This window comes from Anolis sagrei, chromosome 4, assembly GCF_037176765.1.
Source record: "Anolis sagrei isolate rAnoSag1 chromosome 4, rAnoSag1.mat, whole genome shotgun sequence".
Lineage (NCBI taxonomy): Eukaryota > Metazoa > Chordata > Lepidosauria > Squamata > Dactyloidae > Anolis > Anolis sagrei.
In genome coordinates, this window is record NC_090024.1 from 168,851,951 (window position 1) to 168,878,764 (window position 26,814).

Genomic DNA, 26,814 nt, shown 5'->3' on the forward strand with positions numbered 1-26,814 from the left:
GGGCCTTGTTATCTCAGACCAGCAGTTAATGACATTCCTCTGGACTAGAATTTTGTTGGTGATATATGTATTTCTGTTATGCCAGTGTATGTTCTTTTAAGGATGTTGCAAAAGAAGGTAACCAGTGCCCCTTTTGTGCTCATTGACCTATTGGCTGGTGGTTCACTACTGTTACCAAGCTAGGTCAGAATGCTGTAACTGTTGCCAGCTGGATACAGCAGTGAGGGGACTCAAATCATACACCCCCAGGCTGCGTGAGCTTAAGGAGTGTAGTAAGCCTTTTCAAGCTCACACTTACACACTGGCCCAGCCATTTGAATTGTCACTAATTTAGGAGACAGCCTGAATCTTGCCTCAGGATTCAGATTATTCCCCTGAGTTTGTTTAATGTGGAGCAAAGCCTCAATGAGTGGCTTTCCCCCAGTTTAAGACAGTTCAGCCTTGTGCGGTGTTTATCTTCCACAATGCTGATATAACTCCCTGTTCTGCCCTTACACTATCTTAACTACTTGGAAGGTGAACTGTCTGTACAGGAGACTATATAGTCAAATAAAAAAAGTTTATTAACTGACAATAATTTTAGAATTTCTCTCCTCTTGAGACTCATTACAAAGTCTTTATGAGGAGAGATAATGTCTTTGAGAGATAGACACAGTTCTGGCCAGACTGAGGCTCTTGAGACTTTATTTCTTCTTATTGTCTCTTTCTTGTATGATGTTCATCTGTCTCTAAGAAGGTCTAAATATTGAACTCTGACTGGACTTGAATACAACTCAGACTGGATGTGCTATTTTGTAGATCCCCACCCCAGCCTTCCTCTTTCTTCACCTACCAGTCATGAAAAGGTTGACTCTTCCAAGAACCAGAAGCACTGCCCCTGAGGGGATTCTTAAAGGGGCAAGATAACAGAGGCTTCAAATGCAAAGAGGCTGTCTAGATTGACCCCCAGAAACTGTACATAAAATACTAATCTCTCTAACTAAAAAGGGCTTAACTAGGGGTAAACAGTCAGGGTCATCATGTGGCAGGACACTCCACTGATCTAATTGGTCAGCATAGATGTGCCCAGTGAAGAGAGAAGAGTCCCAGAGAGCACTGGGTTGCATTTCCACAGCTAGACACAAACAAAAGACATCCTCTTCCTGTGCAAGGATTTTTTTAAAATTCTCTCTTTCCTTCCTGATTAACATGCTAACAACAGAAATAAGTCATGAGTCAACATCCCAGTCAGCTAGACTATGGTGCTTTTTGTGGGTGTGGTGTATTAATCTGCAGCATGTGAACTTTGTCCTCATCTTCCTGAACAGCACAGAGAAAGTATGCCAACTGGAATAATGTTGTGCCACTGCTTTGCTGTGTTCTGGGAGGCCTTATCCCTAAAGATTGTTTTTGTGTTCCTTGTTACATTTCTTATCTTTGCTGACTACATAAGACAGAGACGTCCAAGAGGCTTCCCCCCAGGACCCAGGCCTCTTCCTTTTGTGGGTAATCTGTTTACTATTGATATAAAGAAGCCTCATCTTTCTTCAGAAAAGGTAAGAGGGAGGAAGAGTCTGAGCACTCAGACAATGTCTATTTCCTTTAAGACTACCCAGGAGAACCTCCATTAAGGAAATAGCTTTAAATGTTATTACAGGTTATTTTGAGCATTCTGGTGGGCTTTGATATAGTGACCCTTCAAGAGCCTCCTGTGTTGCTACTTTAGTGGCACATGCCGGTTCCTCTTCCCTTTTGCCATGGAGCCGCACTGGAAGTAGATGTATATAGTGGCATGGGAGCCAGTGGGCTCTGTGGCAAAAGAAAAGGGGAACAGGCAATTTAGCTCATTTGATAAGCTCATTGTTTTTAGTGATGCTTATATGGGGAAAATGTGTGCCTTAGAATAACTGTATTTCTTTACCAGGATGCCCACTAAAGTTTATCATTTCTCTTAACATTCTGTCCATTTCTCTTTGCAGTTTATAGACATATATGGCAAGGTCTTCAGTGTGCAGTTGGGAATACTTCGGTGTGTAATTGTGAATGGCCTGCAACTGGTGAAGGAAGCTCTCATCCATCAGAGTGAAAATTTTATAGATCGGCCAATATTCCCTATTATTTATGATCATTCTAAGACATTTGGTGAGTGATATATTATTATTTCATTTCTTTAATTTTTACAAATAAATGTGCCTAACAGGGGGAGTCACCTTTAAATTCATTCACCAGATTGAGCTCTGATGAGCAATGCTTTCTTAAAATTTTGCATTTCCTGTGTCCAAAAATCAGATCTGATTTTGTAGGAATACATCCATCTAAAAGTTTCAATTGACTGTTTCTAAACAGTTTGACATTCAGTGAACATATCCTCAAATGGATGAAAATGGCTAAGAATATGACAAAGGACAAAAACGTAAATACATAAAGACAGCGATTGTCTGTATATTGATTTAGTAGACACAGAGAACACAATTAGTATGATACAGAAAGAATGTCACATGTTAACTGGTTTAGAAGGCTGATTTTCTAATATGTATTACTTATTGCTAAGCCTGTTAGAGAGCTAAATAAATAGAAAAGTCCCTATAAATGTGCTGATGAACATCTTGATGGCTATATGACCTATGTCATATGTTATTAAATGTACGGTAATAAAACTGAAGTGTACAGATTATTCCCTTGGGGGTGTGTGCATCTGTCTGTCTGTCTATCTGTCTATCCATCCATCTATCTGTATGAATACTTACAATTAACAACCTAAAATAGTGCTGAAACGTCTGTTCTTTGACATATAAATATCCTGGAACCCCAAGATTTTAAAATATTTAAGTGGAGCGTTGATGGTAATATGACCTCTTTGGTTTAACCAAAATTGTAGGCTAGAATCTTTGATGATCAGAAATTGATAAAGGTGCTTCCACACAGTACCAAAATAAGCTGGCAAGTAGTAAGGACATTCGGTTTAAGAGACAGTGATGCGGAGCCAAGTCTATATCAATTGGATAGCTCTGGTGTCATGCTGAAACATTGCGTTAGAACAAATATTGGTTTCTCTTTTGTCTGCTTATGCATTTGATGACCTGAAACCTTTATACAGTGTGTAAACCAGCAGTTTATAAACTAACTATTCACATTTTAAAAACTAATCCTATAAAAAAGAATCCTTCTGTTGACTTTAACATGGAAATTGGTCCTTATTGGTGACTTCTATGTTCAGAATCTAGTGAATCTTTTCTTCATTTTCTTTCAGATTTTAAAGGTGCTCTCCAATATGTTGGACCTATTTAGGGTATAGAGTTCCACATCTTGCATAACTAATTGAGATGTTTGACTAAAACATGGAACAGATTCACCTACTTACACATAAGGAATCCACCAGTTGTGACCATACACAGCATTCTCAGTTCAGTTTCTGGTATCTCCACAAGAACTCCTGTCTTTTAGCAACTGTCTTAAGCAATTTTGTCCTTTTAATAATCTCAGTCCATAGAGCAGCAAATTTTACCCTGGAAAGCACTTATGCACAACTTTTCACTTAAGCAAATAAGGGTCCCATCCACACTGCCATATAATTTGAAACTGCAGTATGTGGTCAGTGTAGACCAGGCATGGGCAAACCAAGTGTTTTGGATTTCATCTCTCACAATTCATAACAGCCTACTAGGAAGACTGTAGACTAAGTTTCACACTAAATTATATGGCAGTGTAGATGTGGCCAAGGAAGCTATCATTGGGATAGGAAAGATACTTTATATATGGTAGAGATGCAGGGAGGATTCTCTACTTGCCCCTATCCTCTCAAAACCAAAACAAAATTGCATTATCTCAAAAGAAGGAATCTGAGAAAGAATAAAAGAAAGCACATTAGCAAGCCTGTAAGTCTATTGCTGGAAGGAAGAAGACCAAAAGTCAGATCAGGTAAATGCCAGTCGAGGAAACCTGAAAAATTATCCTCCTCTTTTCTCCTTCCCAACCATACATGCATTTTCATGCATGCATAGTTGTCTCTTAAATGCTTTATGATCTAGGAGAATTGATACTACTCAATGTAAACAATGAAAAGTAGTTTGAGCATGTGGAAACTTTTCAATTTACTTTTAAGATAATGTGTATAATGTCCTCAATATGTTAAGTTCCTGATATCGGCTTGCAAGGGAATTTTTTACCTTGCTTAGCTTGATCATAAAATAAAAGCTCAAGGAGGCATTGATACAAATGGTAATGGATACCTTCTTATTCAACTATATTGGATTCCAGCCAATATTTTTATTTTTAGAATGTTCAGAGAACTTTTAAAGTGTTCTGTGTTACCTTTTTCTATCTAGGACTGATCATGTCTAATGGACTTCCCTGGAAACAACAAAGACGATTTGCCTTATCAACTCTAAAAAGCTTTGGTTTGGGTAAAAGAAGCTTAGAAGAACAAATCCAGGAAGAGAGCAGGTTTCTCACAGGTGCCATTGAAGATGAGAAAGGTAACACTACATTAGCTGGGCTAGAAAACTCCATGGTCTTTTATTGCAGACATCTATTCTTTCCCAAGCTGAAAACAAATAAATGCAATATTCTTTCCAGTGCTCTTATTTTGCTTGAAATGTATTTACTTATTTACAAAAAAGACCCAAGGCATCTTACATATGACTGAAAACAAAATGCCCAAGTTAAAAATTGAGTAAAAACACAAATAAATGAGAAATTTTATTAAACCATCAATTATTTAAATCATATCAGTATAAAATCATTTAAAACATAACAGGAATAATAAAAAACACAGCATGCACTCACTATTCAATATTATTTAAGAATCTCACAAAGGTGTATTAAAAACTGTACCACTGTCCATGTAGCTTTAAATCACAGATCCTGTTGGAAAAACAATACTCTATTAATAAGTATTCATGTGGAAGTTATTCTCCACTTAAAATATTTCACAATGTCTCCCCTGCTTTAGCAAATAAAAGCCAAAATTCTAATAAAGACCATTTCTGTTTTGTGCCTTCAAGTTGTTTCTGTGTGTGAAGTTGTGTGTTGTATTTTATTTTTGATCTTTTATTGGTAATTATGTTTTAACTGTTTTTAAGTACGGTTTTTTTATAATATTGTTATTTACTTTTTTTCAACTTTTGTAAAATAATGTATTAATATCATCTAACTTTGAACAGCTGGAAGCTGCTCTGGATTCCATCTCAGGGCAAAGGCGAAATATACATACATTGAATAGATAGATATTCGGGCATCTTGATGAAGTCAGTTAGATTCCACAAATGGTCCTGCCAAATAAAACCTGTTTCTTTTTCCAGCTGCCAAATCAATCTTTGTTGTTTTTGCTGGAATAGACTGATACATCTATGCCCCACTACTATTTATAATGCATTTACTCATGCTTTAATTTATTACAAAATCCCATTGCTTTCATAACATTGTATTACTGTGACATGAAGGCTATAATCATTCTAATTCTTCCCCTATCAATATATTTTTCCTTCCAGGGCAGCCATTTGACTTCCACTATCAAATTAACAATGCCGTTTCAAATATAATTTGTTCCATCACTTTTGGGAATCGCTTTGATTATCATGACAGTCAGTTCCAGAAGCTGTTGCGTTTGCTGGATGAAATGGGAAATACTCAGGCAGGCTTTTGGGGCCAGGTAAGACCTTGTGATTTTATGCACAGCAAAAGCCAAATGTGTCCTCTTCTGGACAAGTTTTCATAATCACACTAACTTTTCATTCACTTGCTTTGAGTCCCTTGGCTTTGTTCTTTTTCAGTCATCTAGCTCTATGCATCTCCACTTATGCTGTTCACTTGCTTTAGCATTATGGTAGGGTAATCTCAGATGATAAACTGAAGCGGGTGCAGTGTGCCTAGATGGAAATTATTTATCTGTTTACTTACTTATTTATTTTATTTACATGCCAAATGGACCCAAGGCAGCTAAAAATCCATTAACATTTAACAATCCTATCTTTAAAAATCACCTTTTGAACAGTATGAACTTATAGTAAACATACAAACCCTTTGGCAAGTTCCCTGCTTACATACTGAAGGATGAAGGGTTGTATTTCAGATGCTCTGTTCAATTATCCAGTTGTATTCCTGAACAATCCATCCATTCTGATTTCCAAAGAGATTCAACACATAAAATTGGTTTTTTCCCCTATTCTTTTGCTACTGTTTCTTCTGAGCAGATGTGCAGATGTGTGCTTTGAACCACCCTTTGTTGTGCCAATGAACATATGGCAGACGATTGGGTGCTATTGTACCTCATATTTTGTATTTATTAGAAAATCATTTATTTAATTGATTTGTGAGCAATAAATGAACAATGAATGCAACTTATTAGATTGCAGCCAACCCCAATCTTAATGATGAAAAACTGATTTACCATTTGTCATCTCCAGAATAGCCAGTGTGGCTAGTAGTTTGAGCAATAGACTGACTCTGGAGATTAGGGTTGGAATCCTTCCTGGCTCATGGAAACCCAGTTGGTGATCTTGGCCAAGTCACATTCTCTAAGCCCCAGAGGAAGACAATGGTAATTCCCTTTTGAATAAATCTTGCTAAGAAAATCTGGTGATAGATTTTCCTTGGGTCACCAGAAATTGGAAATTAATTGAATGTACACAACAACAATAATTAACACATTATTTTTAAGCCTAATATAGCAAAAAAGAACGGCAATATTGCCAAAATCAAATGAACAATAAATATTTTGTCCATTTTAATGGCTTAGACTTAAGAGTTAGAACATAAGGTTGCTCTCAATGTAGTGATGCAATCACAAAAAGCACTTTTAGATTGGGTTGTTGTAGGTTTTTTCGGTCTGTATGGCCATGGTCTAGAGGCATTCTCTCCCGATGTTTCGCCTACATCTATGGCAAGCATCCTCAGAGGTAGTGAGGTCTGTTGGGACTAGGAAAAAGTCCCAACAGACCTCACTACTCTTTTTTCCTAGTCCAACAGACCTCACTACCTCTGAGGATGCTTGCCATAGATGCAGGTGAAACATCAGGAGAGAATGCCTCTAGAACATGGCCATACAGCCCGAAAAAACCTACAACAACCCAGTGATTCCAGCCATGAAAGCCTTCGACAATACACTTTTACATTAATTCTATACACAAACCTGGCCCCAAAAGCCTGCCTGGGTATTTCCCATTTCAAACCCTGCTCAAATCACATTACATTGGCTGTCCTTTTTTGAAACAGACCATCTATCGATCTCCTCACACAAGCTGTGAGGTTTTCTTCAGTTTTGCAATGGAGCCCAATGGCTCCCATCTCACCCTGGAGAAGTACTTCTGGGATGGCTCCATGTTATTTATGCCCATTTTAGATTTTGCTGTATAAACTGTGATTTTCTTCTTTTTATTTTTTTATTTTTATATTTCTGTACCTGATGTACAACTGTATTCATCCTTATATATCAGCTTACCTTACACAGAAATATAAAAAAAAACTTCTTTGAATTAAGTGAGCCACACATTTGGTTCACCTTTGCCCTCTGTTAGTGATCTCTTGGCTTTTTGCCTGGAGAAAGGTGTGTCTAAAAAAAAAACCTGCCACCACTGCTGAAAAATAGCCAGCATTTCATCTTGGTCTTCTATTCTGCACATCATCTATTTTTCATGTTTGTCCTTCAGGTGTACAACTCTTTTCCAGCTCTCATGAAGCGATTGCCAGGACCCCATCAAACTGTTTTTAAAAACTGGGATCAGTTGAAATCCTTTGTGAGGAAAATAATTGAAAAACACCAAGAAGACTGGAATCCACTTGAAACAAGAGATTTCATTGATGCTTACCTAAATGAAATGGCCAAGGTATTAAATAAATTAGAGGGGAGGATACGATCTATTTTATAATTTTCAGGTGAAGGTTGTGCCATTTGCCCATTGCCTGAATGGCACCACTTGGCTATGATGTTTCAGGACAAACAATTTGATAATACTATGGGGAATCTTGGGCTTGGATAACAATCCCCATAATATCTTAGCATTTTCCATGCTGCCAGGGCCTTCTGGTAGTGGTAGTCCAAAATAGTTGGAGAATCAGAAGGGCTCGTGGAATCTAGACTCACCTGTATTTGTTATAACAAATTTACTTTGGACTGTTGACTTGATCCTGAGCAATCTTTAGGAATAGAATTATAAACATTTTGATTTTTTAATAGATACCATTTAAATTCAATTATCTCAGTGTTCTTTCTTACTTTCCTTTCAAGGAGAATGTTTCTTCCAGTTTCCATATGGAGAACCTCATATTGTCAACATTGGATTTGTTTATTGCTGGAACAGAAACAACTTCTGCAACCTTGCGCTGGGCTATGCTGTACATGGCTGTTTATCCAGAAATACAGGGTGAGAGTGAAATTGTAACTTCTCCTCTGTCTTGCCTAATTGTAACTTCTCCTCTGTCTTGAATTTCTGTGCTCTTAAAGTGTTAAAGTGACCATAATATATGTTATGGTGGTTGTAGTGGTAATGGTGGGTCTTCAAGTCATTCTTTAAATGTGGCAAACTAGTGTGGATGATTAAGTATAAGAAATAAACATATAGTTCCTAACTTACCATTCAAAAGAATCCTCAGATATACACATACAGATTGTGAGAACAGTGGAACTCTCTGTCCCGGAGTTTGGTGGAGGCTCCTTCTTTGGAGGCTTTTAAACAAAGTGTGGATGGCCATCTGTCGGGGGTGCTTTGAATGCAATTTTCCTGCTTCTTGGCAGGGGGTTGAACTGGATGGCCCACAAGGTCTCTTCCAATTCTATGATTCTATGAATGCAAGATTCAGGGCTATTTATGAAAATTAAGCCATCCACCAATAACATAAAATAAAATATGTGAACAGGTACAGATTTGTGAAAAGATTAAAGTCCATATCACTAAAAATCATTCTATAGTCCAACATTTCACAGATGTAAACTGTGACAAGTATTGGTCACACAACATCAGCATGCGGTCAAGATGGTGAAAACACTGTGAATAAGGAAAAAGTCGCAGCCTAGGAGAGGCTGCAGCAGTTTGCTTTTGTATAAGCCTCCCCTCCTCTCCTCTCCTCTGAATTAACTGAGTGCAATTTATTTTTGCAGTTTGAACTCTATTTTCAACAACTGAAGTAAGATGGACACAAAAGCAGTATAAAACATGCAAAAGTTAAAATATAGCCAAAACTATCAATTTAATCATTTAAAATTCAGTTTCCTGGGGTATCCAAACCAGTTTGATACTTTCCTCTACAAATGGGTTGTTTCTATTAAAAGTTTCTAAGTCCCGAGAGCCCGTTTTTATCAGTGTATGTATATGTGTACATCAGCAGTGGAAGGAATAACTGCTGATCAGAGAACAAAATATGACTGGCAGAATTTGTCATTTATGCCCATTTTAGATTTTGCTGTATACACTGTGATTTCCTTCTAATTTTTCTCTTTTTATATTTCTGTAGCTGATGTACAATTGGATTCATCCTTGTATACCATCTTGTCTTACGCAGAAATATTTTTAAAAACTCCGTGGGTGACCTGGACTAAAATCGGCATATGTCACCGATTTTAGCCCTTTGTGATGAGGTGGATGTAGAATCTAAAGGAAGCATGAACCCACACTACTCTTCCCAGTGTTTCTGGCTTTTTTTGAATGTCTAGGTGGGAAAATGGCAGCAGACTCTTTGGTACTTTTTGAAGGAAAAAAGGATAGCAAAAGTATAGAGTGGGTCTATGTTTCTCTTAGGTTCTTTTGCAAATTGCTAAGCTCTCACCTTTCATTACTATACTCAGAGAAGGAAGTGCTTTCTTTTTTTATAAGAGTTAATGCTGCAGATTAACTTACCTAAAAAGAAACTGTCATCTTCCCTGAATAGTGGTACAAGGACATTTTTAATACCTGGGCAGAAACATGGTGATGGTGGTCCTCACTTTGTCCATGGGACATATCAAAATCCAAAATCCATAATTTTCATCCCAAATACATGAGTATTTAAGGTATGTATTTTGAAATGAATATATACCTATTTCTTCTCAGAGTAATAAAGGTGTGCATGTTGTAGATCCAGAGTTCTTGACACTGTTTTATATATCTTGGGGAAATCATGCCTGCTAGAATGTTGACATTGGTTTTTCTTGTACTTATAGTAATTATTACTTTCTTTGTAGGAAAAGTTCAGGCAGAAATAGACTCTGTGATTGGCCAGTCTCGTGCCCCAACAATGGCTGACAGAGACATTTTGCCTTACACTAATGCAGTTATTCATGAAATTCAAAGAATGGGCAACATCTTGCCTTTTAGTGCTCCTCGAGTGGCAGTTAATGACACAAGGATAGCTGGGTTTCATCTGCCCAAAGTAAGTCTTCCTTTTTTACTTTCATTTTCCAGAATCTTAAACCCAGATTCTAAATACTGAATCACACTATGAAGATTTTAGTGATCGGGAGATGTTTACTTATATTGTTGTATGTTTAATGAGATATAAACAAATGAGATCGATCTCAAAGCCAATTTTCTGTTTCCAGGGAATTCCAAGAACCACAAAGAGAGCTAAAGAACAAATGTCATAAAAAATTTAAAAAATCCCAAGATTCCACAGATTCAGCACTTCCACCATTATGGGCAAAATAATTCTTCTGCAATTTCTAAACAAAATAATTCATTTCACCAGATGTATTTTTAACTATATTTCCAAAACAGAGCTATTCATATTTCAGATTAGGATTTTTTTAATTAAAAAAATGTTTTGCCTGAAAATGTCCCCAAATGCCCTTTTGGGGCCCAGTAAAGATGCAGGCAAATGTTGAAAATGTTCCCATGTCCCGTAGAGGGATTCGAGGGCAAAAGGTGGTTTCTTTTGGAGAGGGTGTTTCGTTTTACAGGATTGGGTACAGTGGATTGTATAGCCTTCCAAGTTCTTCTAGGGAAAGGCTAATGTGGCCTCCTAGGCTTCCACATTCACCAGCTCTTGAATTATATCCACTATACTCCAGTTAATTTAATGTGGTACACCTGGCTCTTTTCTGATCTTGTCCTTGTACAAACATTGTGAGGTAGATCTAGGAGATTGTAGATGACAAATCAAAACTAGATAGTAGTTTGGTTTTGATTTGAATCTGGCTCTCTTAAATCACTCTCTGGGCCCATCTATACTGCCAGAAAATTCAGTGCAGATGGCACGTCAACCTGGGGCATTCAAATGAGTCACCAAGGCTAATACAGAATAAACCCAGGAAAACAATTTAATGTAATTTACACCTCGGTTAAAAAAAATCTATATCTTTGCAGTTATGAAAGCTGTGGAGACAGACACCTAGGATCACCATTTATGAACTATGCTATCCTTTCCTCCTTACCCTCTGTTTTGCCCCTAAATCAAAAAAAGCCCCAGCCTACTTACCATTCCTGGAAGATTCCCTGTAGCACCATCAAACTCAGTTATAATGTGACTGAGATTTGAAAGGGAGATGAGGGCTTCCCTTACTAAAGCTCTATTTTGGGCCAAAATGAGGGGTAAGAAGGGAAGGGTGGCACTGGCCATGCCCACCCATGATAAGAACATATCGGCATGACTGGATTGTATGGCCAATTGCCCCTCCACCAATAAAGTGAGGTTTTCCCCTTACATATGGCCTCAAATGGGGCATTAACCAGCATTTTTGGCAGTGTATAGAAGCACTCTCTGATTCTTTTATTACTGTGCGCCATTCCAATTTTTAAAATTGAATTCAAGCCAATGTTAGTCCTTCTTTTGAACTGGATGTTTGTTCTGAAATCTGCCAGTATCAGCTGGTCATAATCCTATGCTTTGAAAATATATCTAAAAGTTCATTTGGCAACCTGTGTCCTTGAAAATGAATCCATAAATTATTCAGAAACTATTAGAGAATCTTACAGCCAAAACATATGCTTTGTCACTGTGTTTCCAGAAAAAGAGTTCATCTTGCATTTAGGAGGCCTGTTGTATTGTAGACCCAATGTCTGTATGTTTTAATTAACAGGGAACTGTTTTACTTCCTAACCTGACATCAGTGTTATTTGACAAAGATGAATGGGATACCCCAAGAAAGTTTAATCCCAACCATTTCTTGAAGGATGGCCGATTCATGAAGAGGGAAGCTTTCATACCATTCTCTATAGGTAAGAGCAGACGAGGGAATACTGATGTACTTCTCAGAAATGCTGCCAGCTTACAGATATTTGCATAAAAAGAATGATTTATGTGGAGGCCTGAAAGTGTCAAACAGCATACATGCATGGAACAGTTACATTCTAGCACTTCCTTGCTGGTCTTCAAGTGTGTATTGGGAGAGCCACAGTGATCATTATCCAATAGGACAGTAGCACAACGGTCTCAACTGCCTACCATTATGGTGGAACATCATGGCTATCATGTTCCAGGGCTCTCCTGCTATCAGGGCCGAGGTTTAATTAAACAAACTCAAGGTAAGCATATTCACTTACAAGAAAACTAAAGTCATAAGATTTCCAAGGTCTGACCAACAAAATTGAATTGCAGCTGGAATATTAATGAACTTAAAGTCAAAAGTCTAATTAATGCAGAGAAGTGAAGTACTACAAAGACAGATCAGGAGCCAGAACAAACAATAGCCAAGGTCAAATGCCAGGAGTTCACTTATCAGAATTCATAAAGCAAGACCAATAATCCAAGAGCACAAACTGAAGTCAGACTTCTGAAGTCAAGACAGATAATAAAGTATACAAACTGATGTCCAAGTCCATAAATCAAGTCAGGAAATCAATCAATAAATCAGAGTCAAGGATTCAGGATGCAACAGGGTCCAGAAGTGAATTACAGAATCAAGGTCAGAATCTAGAATTCTAAACCAGACAGCAGATCCAGTAATAATAATAAAGAGTTTTGGAGCACAATACTGACCTCACAATCATGTTAAAAACCAAGTATGGATTGTCAATGTTGCAATCCCAGGCGACAGCAGGATTGAAGAGAAACAACTGGAAAAACTGACACGTTATGAGGATTTAAAGATCAAACTGCAAAGACTCTTGCACAAGCCAGTAAAGGTGGTTCCAGTGGTGATTGGCACACTGGTGCAGTGCCTAAAGACTTTGTCCTGCACTTAAACACAATCAGCACTGACAAAATTACCATCTATCAGCTGGAAAAAGCCACGCTATTAGGATCTGCATGCATTATTCACCAATACATCACACAGTCCTAGACACTTGGGAAGTGTCCGACGTGTGATTCAATACAACAGCCAGCATAGTGATCTTGTTTGCTGTGTGTACTAATCTTGTCCCCCTCGATGGACTGTCACCTTGTCGTGGTGAGGGGGCTTGTGTGTTCCGATGAACCTGTGGGCACAACAACTGGAGTCCTGCACTCCCAGGAGTGGCCGCGGGGGAGGTCCCAGACCGAGCACAGTCCGAAGACCCAAAGACCTCAACGGCGGAGCAGGCGGAGGATAACATGGCACATGTTACAACGGCTGCGAAGGTGGAAGAAGGCTGCAACAGATTGAGAAGCGACGTCATTGTGTTAAACTACATCACCAGTGGAACCTCACTCTGTGAAGACTGTGTGTTGATCAGTTGTGCACTGACCTCCACACATTAAAAAAACCCACGCACAGGCGTCTTCCAAAGAAAAAAAACAAACCAACAAATGTCCCATGGCGATCAGCGAGTGGCGATGGGGGCAGGACTGTGAAATCTGGAAGCCCCTAGTCACAGACTGGCACATGGGCGGTGGGTACGGACTCAGTCGTTCTACCTCAAGGTCCGAGGCAGTTGAGTAGTTCAGCAGCTGTATCCGCGACTGAGCAGCCCTTTTTGGGACCCACTCTGCTCACCCCACACGGGGAGGGGGTTAGAAAAGGTGCCCTAAACATAGTCTGCCTCTCCTTTCCCTGACTGGATTGCCGCGTCCAGTGGGGTCACCATCCTGCAGCCAAAAAAGAAAAATGAACTTCGGTATGTGGAACGTACTGTCACTGATGGACAACAGTAACAGTGAATGCCCCGAACGCAGAACTGCCATCATTGCAAGGGAGCTGGGATGCTTTAACATCGACATAGCAGCCCTTCAGGAGACCTGGAGAGCAGGAGAGGGACAGCTGAAGGAAGAAAAAGGAGGCTACACCTTCTTCTGGAAGAGACTGCCTGCAGAAGACCAAAGAATGCACGGAGTTGGCTTTGCTATAAGAAATGATCTGATGAAACATCTGTCCGAAGCACCCACTGGCATCAACGAACGACTCTCCACCCTCCGAATTGATCTTGCCAAAAACCAATGGGCAACCATCATAAGTGCCTATGCACCAACACTAGCTGCTGATGAAGACATCAAAGAGAAATTCTACTGTCAACTGGACACCGTCCTATCGGGGATAGCTAAGGAGGACAAAATCATCCTCCTGGGGGACTTCAATGCAAGAGTCGGACGAGACTTCGACCTGTGGCCAGGGACCATAGGAAAAGACGGGGTTGGAAACAGCAACTCAAACGGCATCCTGCTTCTCACCAAATGTGCGGAACACAACCTTGTCATCACCAACACACTCTTCCGCCAGAAAAACAAGTTCAAGACATCATGGAAGCACCCCCGGTCAAAGCACTGGCACCTCTTAGACTATGTAATCACACGCGCTAGAGATCGCATCATGGAAGCACCCCCGGTCAAAGCACTGGCACCTCTTAGACTATGTAATCACACGCGCTCCTCACAAGAGCTATGATAGGTGCTGACGACTGCTGGACCGACCACAGGCTAATCCAATCCACGATGGCTATCAAGATCGCCCCCAAGCGCAGACTCCAAGGAAGAAAGACAAGGCGCAAAATGAACACCCAAGCCCTTCAGGAGCCCTCCAGACGAGCCCATCTCCAAACAGCACTCAAGGACCATCTACCCACAATACACCCCGAAAATGTTGAGGAACATTGGAACAAACTGCAGACCTCCATCATCCAAGCCTGCGAAGAAACTATTGGATACCAAGCCAAGAAACATCAAGATTGGTTTGACGAAAATGAGATCGTGATCCAACAGCTAATTGACAAGAAAAGGAAAGCCTTCCAAACATGGCAGAGAGACATCAACTGTGCTGCTAAGAAAAATATCTACGCCAGTGCAAAAGCTGAGGTCCAAAGAAGGACAAGAGAACTCAAGAACATTTGGTGGACAAAGAAGGCTGAAGAAATCCAACACCTGGAAGATACCCATAATGCTCAAGGATTTTTCAAAGCCACAAAGGTCATCTATGGACCAAGAAACCATGGCATACAGCCTCTACGCTCATCAGATGGAACCAAACTCCTGAAGGACCAAAACTCAATTGCACTACGTTGGAAAGAAAACTACCAAAGCCTCCTAAACCGCAGCTCCAATGTGGCCGAAGAGGTCCTCTCACAAATCCCGCAACAACAAACCAGGGATGAGCTTGCAGCACTGCCTAATTTGGAAGAAGTCAGCAATGCCATCAGCCAACAAAAGAATAACAAAGCCAGCGGACCGGATGGGATCCCTGTTGGTGTGTCAGCTCAGGGAGGACCTGAGCTGACACACCAACTCCACCAGCTCATAGAAAAAGTGTGGGTGACCGAGAAAATCCCAGCAGATTTCAAGGATGCCACCTGTAAAGAAGTTCCGAGAATGCTAAATTAAACCTGCCAGCAAATGTATAGAGACGCTGGTATTAAAGTCTCTGTTTATGTTGTGAGGTAATTTTGGTAGAGTGGAATGCACCGAACGTAAAATCAATGGAGATGAGGCAGTTTTAAAATAACAAAGAGAACAAGTTTATTGTTAAACAAAGCATATTGTTGCAATATGAAGATGTTGAGCTTGGCATATGCTTGATGGTTACAATATGGCTTGGTTGAGATACATTCAGACCTTTTGATGTTACAACTTTTAAACTCTTGCTGTAGTGAAGCGCTTTATTATTCAGTGTTCCCTGCTGTGAATATTCTCACTGTTTGACCTATACTGGATCAAACCACCGATCTCCAGTCTTCCACTACTGGTGATCCTAAAACGCCTCTGTTAGTTCTTTTAAATAAAGCAATCTAACGAGGTTTTACCCTTCAGCTCCCTAGCTGAAGAAATATTCACGAACACTAAACTAACTCTACACTTCTTCACTCCTCAGAGTCTCTTTCCTGACTCTGCTACTCTCTCAGAGTCCCTATCTGACTCTGCTACTCTCTCAGGGTCTCTTCCTCCTGACTGAAACTAACTGGCACTTTCTAAACCTTTTTCTCTCTCAGCTCCTCCCACCTCCTCTTCTGCCTTGTCTCCATGGCAACCTATCTCTCACAGCTAGGCCATAGGCAACCAATGTAAAACACAAATACAGATATAATCACATTATAATAAACACTTTATAATAAACACTTCTGTACACCACCATCATCACCCTCTTCAAAAAAGGGGAAAGAACAGACTGCGGAAACTATCAAGGTATCTCCCTTCTAACCTCTGCTGGGAAAATCCTCGCAAGAATCCTTGCAAACTGCCTTCTGCCCCTCTCAGAAGACACCCTCCCAGAATCCCAGAATGGCTTCCGCCCCTCCAGAGGAACTGTGGACATGATCTTCACTGCACGACAGCTCCAAGAAAAATGCAGAGAACAAAACCAACCTCTGTACATGGTATTCATCGACCTTGCAAAGGCATTCGACACAGTGAACCGCAGCGCTCTCTGGACCATCCTCCAAAAAATCGGGTGCCCAAGCAAATTTGTGAACATCCTGCGGCTCCTCCATGATGACATGATGGCAACAGTCTTGGACAGCAATGGCTCCCAAAGTGACCCATTTAAGGTGGAACCCGGTGCCAAACAGGGATGTGTTATTGCCCCAACTTTATTCTCCATCTTCATTGCTATGATACTTCGCCTTGTTGATGGGAAGCTTCCCACCGGAGTGGAAATCATCTATCGGACAGATGGCAAGCTGTTTAATCTCAGCAGACTCAAAGCCCAAACCAAAGTTATAACAACATCTGTTATAGAACTCCAGTATGCTGATGACAATGTTGTCTGTGCGCATTCAGAAGAAGATCTACAAGCCACTCTCAATACCTTTGCAGAAGCATACACGAAGCTTGGCCTGTCACTGAACATCGAGAAAACCAAAGTGCTGTTCCAGCAGTCACCAGCCATCCCCTCTCCAATGCCAGAAATACAGCTTAATGGTGTAACATTAGAAAATGTTGACCATTTCCGCTACCTTGGCAGCCACCTCTCCACCAAAGTCATCATCGACGCCGAAATACAACACCGCCTGAGCTCTGCAAGTGCAGCATTTTCCCGAATGAAGCAGAGAGTGTTTGAGGACCGGGACATCCATAGGGATACGAAGGTGCTTGTCTATAAAGCTATTGTCCTCCCAACCCTGCTATATGCCTGTGAAACGTGGACTGTCTACAGACGTCACATGCAACTCCTGGAACGATTCTATCAGCGCTGCCTCCGGAAAATCCTACAAATCTCCTGGGAAGACAAGCGGACAAATGTCAGTGTGCTGGAAGAAGCAAAGACCACCAGCATTGAAGCGATGGTCCTCCAACATCAACTCTGCTGGGCCGGCCACGTTGTTCGGATGCCTGACCACCGTCTCCCAAAGCAGTTGCTCTACTCTGAACTTAAGAACGGAAAACGGAATGTTGGTGGACAGGAAAAGAGATTTAAAGATGGGCTCAAAGCCAACCTTAAAAACTCTGGCATAGACACTGAGAACTGGGAAGCCCTGGCCCTTGAGCGCTCCAGCTGGAGGTCAGCTGTGACCAGCAGTGCTGCAGAATTTGAGGAGGCACGAGTGGAGGGTGAGAGAGAGAAACGTGCCAGGAGGAAGGCGCGTCAAGCCAACCCCGACCGGGACCGCCTTCCACCTGGAAACCAATGCCCTCACTGCGGAAGAAGATGCAGAGCAAGAATAGGGCTCCACAGCCTCATACGGACCCACAGGGAAACCCATCATGGAAGACCATCTTACTCGTCCAATGAGGGATCGCCTAAGTAAGTAAGTAAGTAAGTAAGTGTTGTGTTAATAATAATAATAATAATAATAATAATAATAATAATACTTAATTTATATTCTGCCTTATCTCCCCAGGGGGACTCAGGGCAGATTCCAACAAACAAAAAGGCAAACATTCAATGCCTCAATAACAGCAAGTACAAATATAATAGCCCCACATAAGAAAACAGCTTAAACATAACATCTATAAATTAAATGAAAACATAATGTATCAAAATTATAACTAACATAAAATGTGAACATAAAACATTTGAATTAATTTACAAAAAAATAGAGAAAAATTTTGGTAATTATTTCATTAGGGCGGCCATCATAAAACCGTGGGAAAGGTATAAAGATAGAATCTATAATAAGACCCCATTATGGGTCTCACCCATGGAAGCCTGCCAAAGGAGAGAAGCAGGATGGAGAAACTGGCCTAAATACAACGAAATACTAGAAAAAGTAGGAAGAGAATACCAACTAAAGACACAGGAGAAAATAAAACAAGACTATAAGAATCTGTCTTGGCTTTAATACAGACAAATACAGGAATACTACAACAAAGACAGAATGCTGGGATTTATGAAGGAAGAAAACATCTGGGACAAAATAATGAGGACACAAAAGAAAATGATCTCAATGACATATAAAAAACTTTTAGAATGGAGCACGGAAGAGGAAAGGATTAAAGAAGGAATGGTAAGATGGGCCAGAGATATAGGGAGATCAATATCTCTAACAGAATGGGAGAACACCTGGACTAGAAAAATGAAATATATAAAGGCATATAACCTAAAAGAAAACTACCTAAAGATGCTCTACAGATGGCATATGACACCGAAGAAACTAGGAATATATTATAAAAAAACTTAACAACAGATGCTGGAAATGTGGAGAAGTTGAGGGCTCCTACTATCACATGTGGTGGCGCTGTAGAAAAGCAAGAACATACTGGAGAAATATACAGCAAAAATTACAGAAAATATTGAAAATAACTATACCGTTGAAACCAGAGATCTTCCTGTTAGGACTCACAGAAGAGAAAATGGATTTAAATAAGGACACGGACAAGCTACTGTTCCTAGCAATGACTGCGGATAGGATCTGCTTTGCCAAGAAATGGAGGAAGGAGGAGATACCGGATATAGAAGAATGGGAAACTAAGATAGTGGATATAAGAAATATGGACAGACTAAGCTTTTTGATACAGAAAAATAAGGGACTTACAGAAAAGGAAACGGACTGGACTCCAATAAACGATTACTTTGGATGGAAAGGATAGATAGAAAACGAGAGACATTTGCCAAAACAAATACAGAGTCAACAAAAAATTAAAATCCATACATAAGAAAGAAAAGGAAACTTCTTCAGCAACACCACAGAAGTTGGACCAAACGAAGGGGTAAATCCCCAATCTTCTTACCTACGCTTTTAAGACTTTACACCTTTCACACTTTCCCATCCTATTTCCACTTTTACCCTCAACACGCATCCCCTTTCCCTACCCTCCCCTCCCCATCCTTTCCCCGACCTATTTTATCATTTCAAAACTGAATACTCTTTATTCTTTCTACTTTTCTCTTCTATCCTTTCACTTGTTTTAATGATGTAAATAAGAAAATCTCAATAAAGATATATTAAAAAAATTATAACTAACATAAAATGTGAACATAAAACATTTGAATTAATTTACAAAAGCCAACAAAGGTTCACAAAGATGTGTGCATTGATTGTGTGGCCAGTGATGTTAAATGAGCGAGGTACAACGGTCCAATATTATCTACTACCAAAGAGCTATTCTTTTTTAGTTCCCCTTTATCATGAGATTCCAGCTATTGGTCATTTCAGCAAGCATGTACACAAAAGAAGCCTGTGATTCTTTCCTTGAAGAGAAGTTCAGATTAATCCCTTCTAAATTTGCTGTAATGCTAAGAAAAGTCTTCTCCTGGATACCTGCCCCCAGCAGAAGCCAAGCCAGGCCAGACAAGCTGCTAGCCATGACAACGGCAGTCTCCAGGTGAATATGGACATTGCCAGCAACATAGTTCTGTTTCCGGCATAAGCATATCCACTCACTTATTAAGCCACTAATCTACACCTCATCTGACATCGTAAAACAAAACTGTCTTTGTAAGAGTTGAATGCCCACCCCCAAAGGTCAGAGAGGCAAGTGAAACCCAAAATCAATCAATATAAAGATAGAGTTAAAGTATGCTATGATCCTTATTAGGGTTATTGAATAGGTCACTGTGAAAGATGGTGTGGTGGTTGTACATTGTTTTACTTTCTTTGCCCGACATTTGAACAAATTATGTCTCACTATTTGAAATACTATATTAGGATTGCATAATATAAATACATACCTGCTGATTTATGCATTGTTTGCTTACTCCTTGTGTCCAATGCTAAAATATTGCAGCTAAATGCATATCTAAATGCAAAACATAATGTTCATGCATATTGCAATAACCACATGTGTGACGGTGCGCCACATATATTTAGAATTGTTAGTTACAGGATTTAAACTGCCATTTTATTCCTGTCTACCTTGTATATGTATAGTTAAATTTCATTGGTTATTATAGCTGTCAATTTATTGTTGTTGTGCACCAATTGGCTTGTTTCCCCAGTTCAGTTGTTTAGGCTCCGCCCCTTCCAAGGGAGAAAGGGAAGGTATCTCTCTCACCTTTTTTACCTCAGAAAAAGACTCATTGGATGGACGTGTTCAAAGCTTGGCCCAAAGCCCCTGGTCAAGGCATTTTTTTACTACCAATTCTTAGGTTTTTACCCCTGAGTCTTATTCTTTATGTTCAGACCACCCTGAATGGAATTGTGAAGATCTCAGGTGCCTTCATTCCGGTTCTTTGGCACCATAGGAAGGTCTTGTCCTTCAACTTAGGCCACTGAACTGGGGTTGTGGTTTGCTCCGGCATTCACAACCATTGAGAGAGAGGGAATAGGAAAAGCTTCTCAGCTTATTACTCCTAGGATCCTGGACTTTAGAGTTTGTAAAGTATCTTTCCCTGTTGAAACATCAAGTGTGTGCCTAAGAAAGAGAACTAATTGTCAACAATAAACACCATTTCGAGTTACTTGTTGTGTTCTGGTCCTTGGGAGTTCCAGTTTCCCTAAAGGAGGGCAAGAAGCAATCCCCTGGGGAAAGAAGTCACATCCATGCCTCTTTCTCTATAGCCTCAGGCGCGACGGCACAACATGCATTTATGACAAATTTTAAACTTCCACTTTATGACTAATTTTTGTTTATGTATTTTAATGTATATTTTGTGGAAATATGTTTTAATATTAATATATGTATTCTGCAGATTATTTTTAAATGTTTATGGGTGTTGATTATTTATTTACTTATTTATTAACTATATGTATACCCTGTCCTTCTCAACCCCGAAGGGGACTCAAGGCAGTTTACATATAGGCAATTATTCAATGTCTTAAAACAACATACAATTAAAATGAACATTAAACTAAAATTTAAATTAATACACATTAAAACATTTTAAAACAGTATATTCACTATTAAAACCACACCATCCACAATTGTAATCTGGGCCAATGCAGTAGTCATTGCACATATTCTGTATCCATTTATTGCACTACAATTATTCTCCAAAGGCTTGACCCCAAAACCACATTTTCACTTTCTTTCTGAAGGCCAGGAGGGAGGGGGCTGATCTAATGTCACTGGAAAGGGAGTTCCACAGCCGAGGGGCCACCACTGAGAAGGCCCTGTCTCTCATCCCCACCATTCTCACTTGTGAAGAAGGTGAGACCGATTTCTTATTATTTAATAATTTCTTATTATCTGAGGTATTTCATAGGAGGAGATACATTCTGACAGATAAGCTGGGCCAGAACCATTTAAGGCTTTATAGGCTAAAACCAGCACTTTGAATTGTGTTTGATGTTTCAGCAATGTTGTAACCCACCTCGAGCCATGAGGAGAGGTGGGGAAGAATTATTATTATTATTATTATTATTATTATTATTATTATTATTATGCACATCACCCTCACATATGCATCAGATACAATAGCATTTTCATTTGCAACCTTGTTGCGAATATTGGTATTCTGTATCAGACAGAAATGTATAGTCTGCCTGCATCCTGGGAAGGCAGAGAGGGAAGTCAGAATGAGAAGGAGGTTCAGTGTATTGTCGAAGGCTTTCATGGCTGGAATCACTAGGTTCTTGTGGGTTTTTTCGGGCTATAGGGCCATGTTCTATAATATTATATAGCATTTGTGAATATATAACTGTATGTAGTTTAAAAGAATTCCAGACAGTGTTTTTTTGCGGGATTACCCTGTTGGATTACACTCAGTTACACATTCATGATTGAATGATAAGTTCTATACAAAGTTCATGAAGGCATTGTGGATGCTATGCAGTTCTGTTTTCCTGAACAGTTACTAGATAAGACAGACATATGCATTTAGTTGCAATTAAAGAGATTTGTAAAGGTTTTTGCTGTCTAGTTTATAATAATTCTTTTGCTGAGTCTGTTGCTTGCCATCACAACATTTCACAATATTACCCCAAAGCCATTTTCTAGGCCTGGGTAACAACGGAAAAATTTGTTTCTAAAATTGATTTGTATTTGGGGTTTTTTTTTTGTTTCGATATTTAAAATAATTACAAAATTTTCCCTTTAAAAAGTTCGGTATTTACGAAATTTCGTAAATATTTACGAATCGATTCGTTAAGATGGTGCCCGCGTTGGCGCATGCGCAAAGCATTTATGAAATTTCGTTATTGTTGGTGGCTGAGCTAATAACGAATCGATTCGTTAAGATGGCGCCCGCGTTAGCGCATGCGCAAAGCATTTACGAAATTTCGTTGTAAGGTATTTTTCAAAAATATTTAAAAATGGAATATTAACAAAATGCTCACCCTGCTGTGCAGCAAACAGCCACAAGACAGGGACAAACGATAGCACACAGGCACAGAAGGGTCTTTCCTTTTTTTAGAATATTTTTTTATTTTTTTTAAGAATAAAAGAAAGGTATTTTTCAAAAATATTTAAAAATGGAATATTAACAAAATGCTCACCCTGCTGTGGAGCAAACAGCCACAAGACAGGGACAAACGATAGCACACAGCCACAGAAGGGTCTTTTCTTTTTTTAGAATATTTTTTGATTTTTTTTAAGAATAAAAGAAAGGTATTTTTCAAAAATATTTAAAATGGAAAATTAACAAATTAACAAAAAAACCCCTCGCTCTCCCAACAACAGAATTAAGGAATGCAAAAATGAAAGCAAATGAATCAATGCACGGAATGAATCCAAGCTTTAGCCAACCAAGCCAAGCCAAGCCAATCCAAGCCGCCCTCCCATCTTCTCCCTCCCCTTCGCAGCAATGAGCAATGCGGCCACGCGGAGCCGCTTTTAAAGGGCTGCTCGCCCAATCACAATCAGCCACGGTGCACTGCTTGGGTGCTTGGGAGCGCTGGATTGGCTCCCAGGGCACCCAGCATCCTCCATCCCATTTCTGAAATGGGCGGAAGCTCGTACAAAGGATGGAGGATGCCGTTTCGTTATTGAAAAACCCTTCCGGGTTTGAAAATATATTTTGAAATCATTTTGTAATTGTTAAATATAACGAATATTTAACGAATTACAAAATTAACGAACGAAACCGCCCAGGCCTACCATTTTCTACTTCTCTTCCAGGAAAGAGATCCTGCCTTGGAGAACTGCTGGCTAGGATGGAACTTTTCCTGTTCTTCACTACCCTCATGCAGAAGTTCACTTTCCAGGCTCCAAATGGTTTGATACTGAGTCTTGACTTCAAGATAGGGAATGCACTCAGCCCAAAGCCATACAAAATATGTGCCATCTCTCGTTAGAGAAGAACCATGTTGCTCTTAATATAAGTACTAAGTAGTGATAATCAGAGTATTTGTTGCACTTGTTGTATGAATATAATTATTTCTAAACTCCAGAGAGCCCTCATAGATCTCTGCAGTTTTACCTTTTCATTTTTGGCTGTAGAAAGGCAATCAATAATTCTCCAGTCCTGCTTGATCCCCACAAGGCACAAAATGACCATACTAGGGGCTTCAGAATCTTAACAGAGATGTTATTGTCCCTTTTATATTGACTTGGACTGAATAGTCCATGTGGTATCTTCCAACTCTGTGATTCTATGACTTATTATGGTCCTAAATCATTGCTTTGGGAGTATCATGAACAAGGCAATGTTTTTGTTTCTAACAATGTTTGATCATGTCTTTTTTTGCTACTTAGGAAGGTAGACAGTCTCAAATATCAGAGGCTCTGTTGCAAGCAAATTGTGTCATAGTGACTAAACAAAAATGCTTCAAAACTACAAAGTAATGGTTGTGGTTTAGTAGGCAAATTCTTGCTTGCTTACATCAGTATGTAACTTTTAAGATTGGAAACTACTTATGAACAGCACCACTCTGTAGAAGCCGTAACAGATGCCAATGAATCATCCAGTGCAGTGTCCATAACCCTTTCTTCTTTGCTGCAGGCACAAAAAGCATGATGTCGTATAAAATATCTTATAAGAAATACACACAGAATCCACTCTAAGCTCAGTAAAGTAATACATTATTTTTTCCAAAGTTTCATCCTAAATATTTAAATTGGGGGAAGTTTTGCTGGAGGGGACGAGAACATCCTAGTTCATTTTAAAAATCTTTGGTAGCAATAATCAGTAGTATAACAAGTTTAATGGATGATTGCACATTGTTGACAGTCTTTTTTTCTTCACTGGACCACAGGTAACCCTTAAAACTACGAGTATATATTATTTTAACCCAATGACCACTAGATTCCTGGGAGAGAGAGAAATCAACAGCACCTCATTGATATCTAGTTGTAATATTTTAATTTTGTACAACAGATTTGCTCAATAAATGTTAGATTTCAATTAAAAGTGTCCTGCTGTCATTTTTTTTTTTGTTTCTTGTGGAAATCCTTTAAATTTCTAATCTCATTTCTGTCAAATATATATGTATAGAGAGAGCTGTGATTTTTCCATTTACAGAAAGAGTGTTCGATACTGTTAAAATTTACCAGTGGAATCCTACATGATACCTTAAAAATCTTTAAAATTATTTTACTGGGCATTGATCAGATGCCCAACCAGATGCATTATGGCTGCATCCGTTTTAGGAAGCCAAAATCAGCAGCTCTCTTCATAAGTCTATATTTGTTTTTTTATACTTACTCCTTGTGCTCTAAAGTAGGCTTGATTAATGTATTATGATTACAATACTACAGATGCACCTACAAGTTCAATATGTTAAATACCAAAAACTACAAAACATGTGTCAAAAACTTTTAATGTGAATAAAAATAATCGTTTTACATCATTCTTGCAAATTTTTACAAATCATTTTTACAAATGAGTGCAAAATCTTTTTTCACCTTTTTATACAGCCTGTTTGTTCTTCAAAAACGTAAATAGTTAGGCATTAAAGGGGCAAGACTTATCACAACTCTAATCAATATAATCATGGGCTTGGGCCCCATGTAAGCCACCCCGAGTCCCTTTGGGGAGATGGAGGCAAGGTAGAAAAATAAACTTCTTCTTCTTCTTCTTCAAAGGTACCACTAATTCTTATTCATGGAAAATTTTATTAAAGGAAAACATTACCACCATTTACAATTATGTTATTCTAAGTGGAGAGTTATTTAACAGTCAGTGTGGTGAACCAGTGGGGCAATGGGAGAAACAGTTGACCCAAACCCCACATTGCCCGTTGTGCTGCTTTCTCCATCGCACAGGGGAAAGTGTCACTGCCCTGCTTTCCCCCCCCCCTCCCAATTCTATCTAATTAGAACATTCTAGGATGCTACCAGGACACTTCCTGTATAGAATCCCACTGGAGATTCCCTTGTGTCATATGATGGGCTCCATCAGGCTCCATCCTGGAAGTGTCCTGGATGCTTCCTGAAGACAATGTGATGAGGTCCTTACTTGGAATCAAGTTCTAATGAATTTAGTAGGACTAACATCTGATAAGGCTTAGATAGTCCCACACTGTGATATAACAGAAACAAGAATAGTGGATGGATAAACACAACAGAATGTAATACTGCAGTTAAAAAAACCCACATATTTTAGGTCAGTTTTAATAAAATCTGAACTGTAGCTTCACATTATTTTGAGTCCACCAACCAGGGAAGAAGAGAAACTCTTCTTGATCCAAGCTGTTGTCTGAAGTTGTTAAGCAAAATTCCCACATTTCATATACAGTAGGGCAAAAATTACCTGTAAGCAATTTCTCACAACTGATACTTCAAAAGTGTGATTTAATAATACTGTAAAAAAGGCCCATCTGGAATATCAGTAAATCATTAATATGTGTTATTATTTCTTGGAAATATCAAGAAGAATACTTGCACACAAATGCATGTGTGTGGGCTCACTAGGTTGTCAAGTTTGATACTGTGTTATGCTTCCTGCCCAATGAAGTGAAAATATAGGGTTAAATATTATTTTCAGGCTCCAGCAAAGGATCACCGCCTTCGCTAACATTCCTAGCGAATATACAGTGGAAGTGAAGAACAGATTTGAAGGACTAGATTTAGTAAACAGAGTCCCAGAAGAACTATGGACAGAAGTCCGCGACATTGTTCAGGAGGCGGCAACAAAGTACGTCCCAAAGAAAAAGAAAACCAAGAAGGCAAAATGGTTGTCTGCTGAGACACTGGAAGTAGCCCAAGAAAGGAGGAAAGCAAAAGGAAACAGTGATAAGGGGAGATATGTCCAGTTAAATGCGCAATTCCAGAGGTTAGCCAGGAGAGATAAGGAACTATTTTTAAATAAGCAATGCATGGAAGTGGAAG

General features: G+C 39.3%; 1 protein-coding gene across 1 annotated transcript; it reads left to right on the forward strand.

Annotated features, from left to right (window-relative positions):
* Positions 1–1,227: 1,227 nt before the first annotated feature.
* On the forward strand, positions 1,228–24,864 carry LOC132773988 (cytochrome P450 2J2-like). Its single transcript, XM_067467859.1, has 9 exons — positions 1,228–1,535; positions 1,959–2,121; positions 4,305–4,454; positions 5,469–5,629; positions 7,626–7,802; positions 8,204–8,339; positions 10,133–10,320; positions 11,966–12,104; positions 23,665–24,864. The coding sequence occupies exons 1-9, from the start codon at positions 1,320–1,322 to the stop codon at positions 23,838–23,840; spliced, it is 1,506 nt and encodes a 501-aa protein (XP_067323960.1). The 5' UTR covers positions 1,228–1,319; the 3' UTR covers positions 23,841–24,864.
* Positions 24,865–26,814: the final 1,950 nt, after the last annotated feature.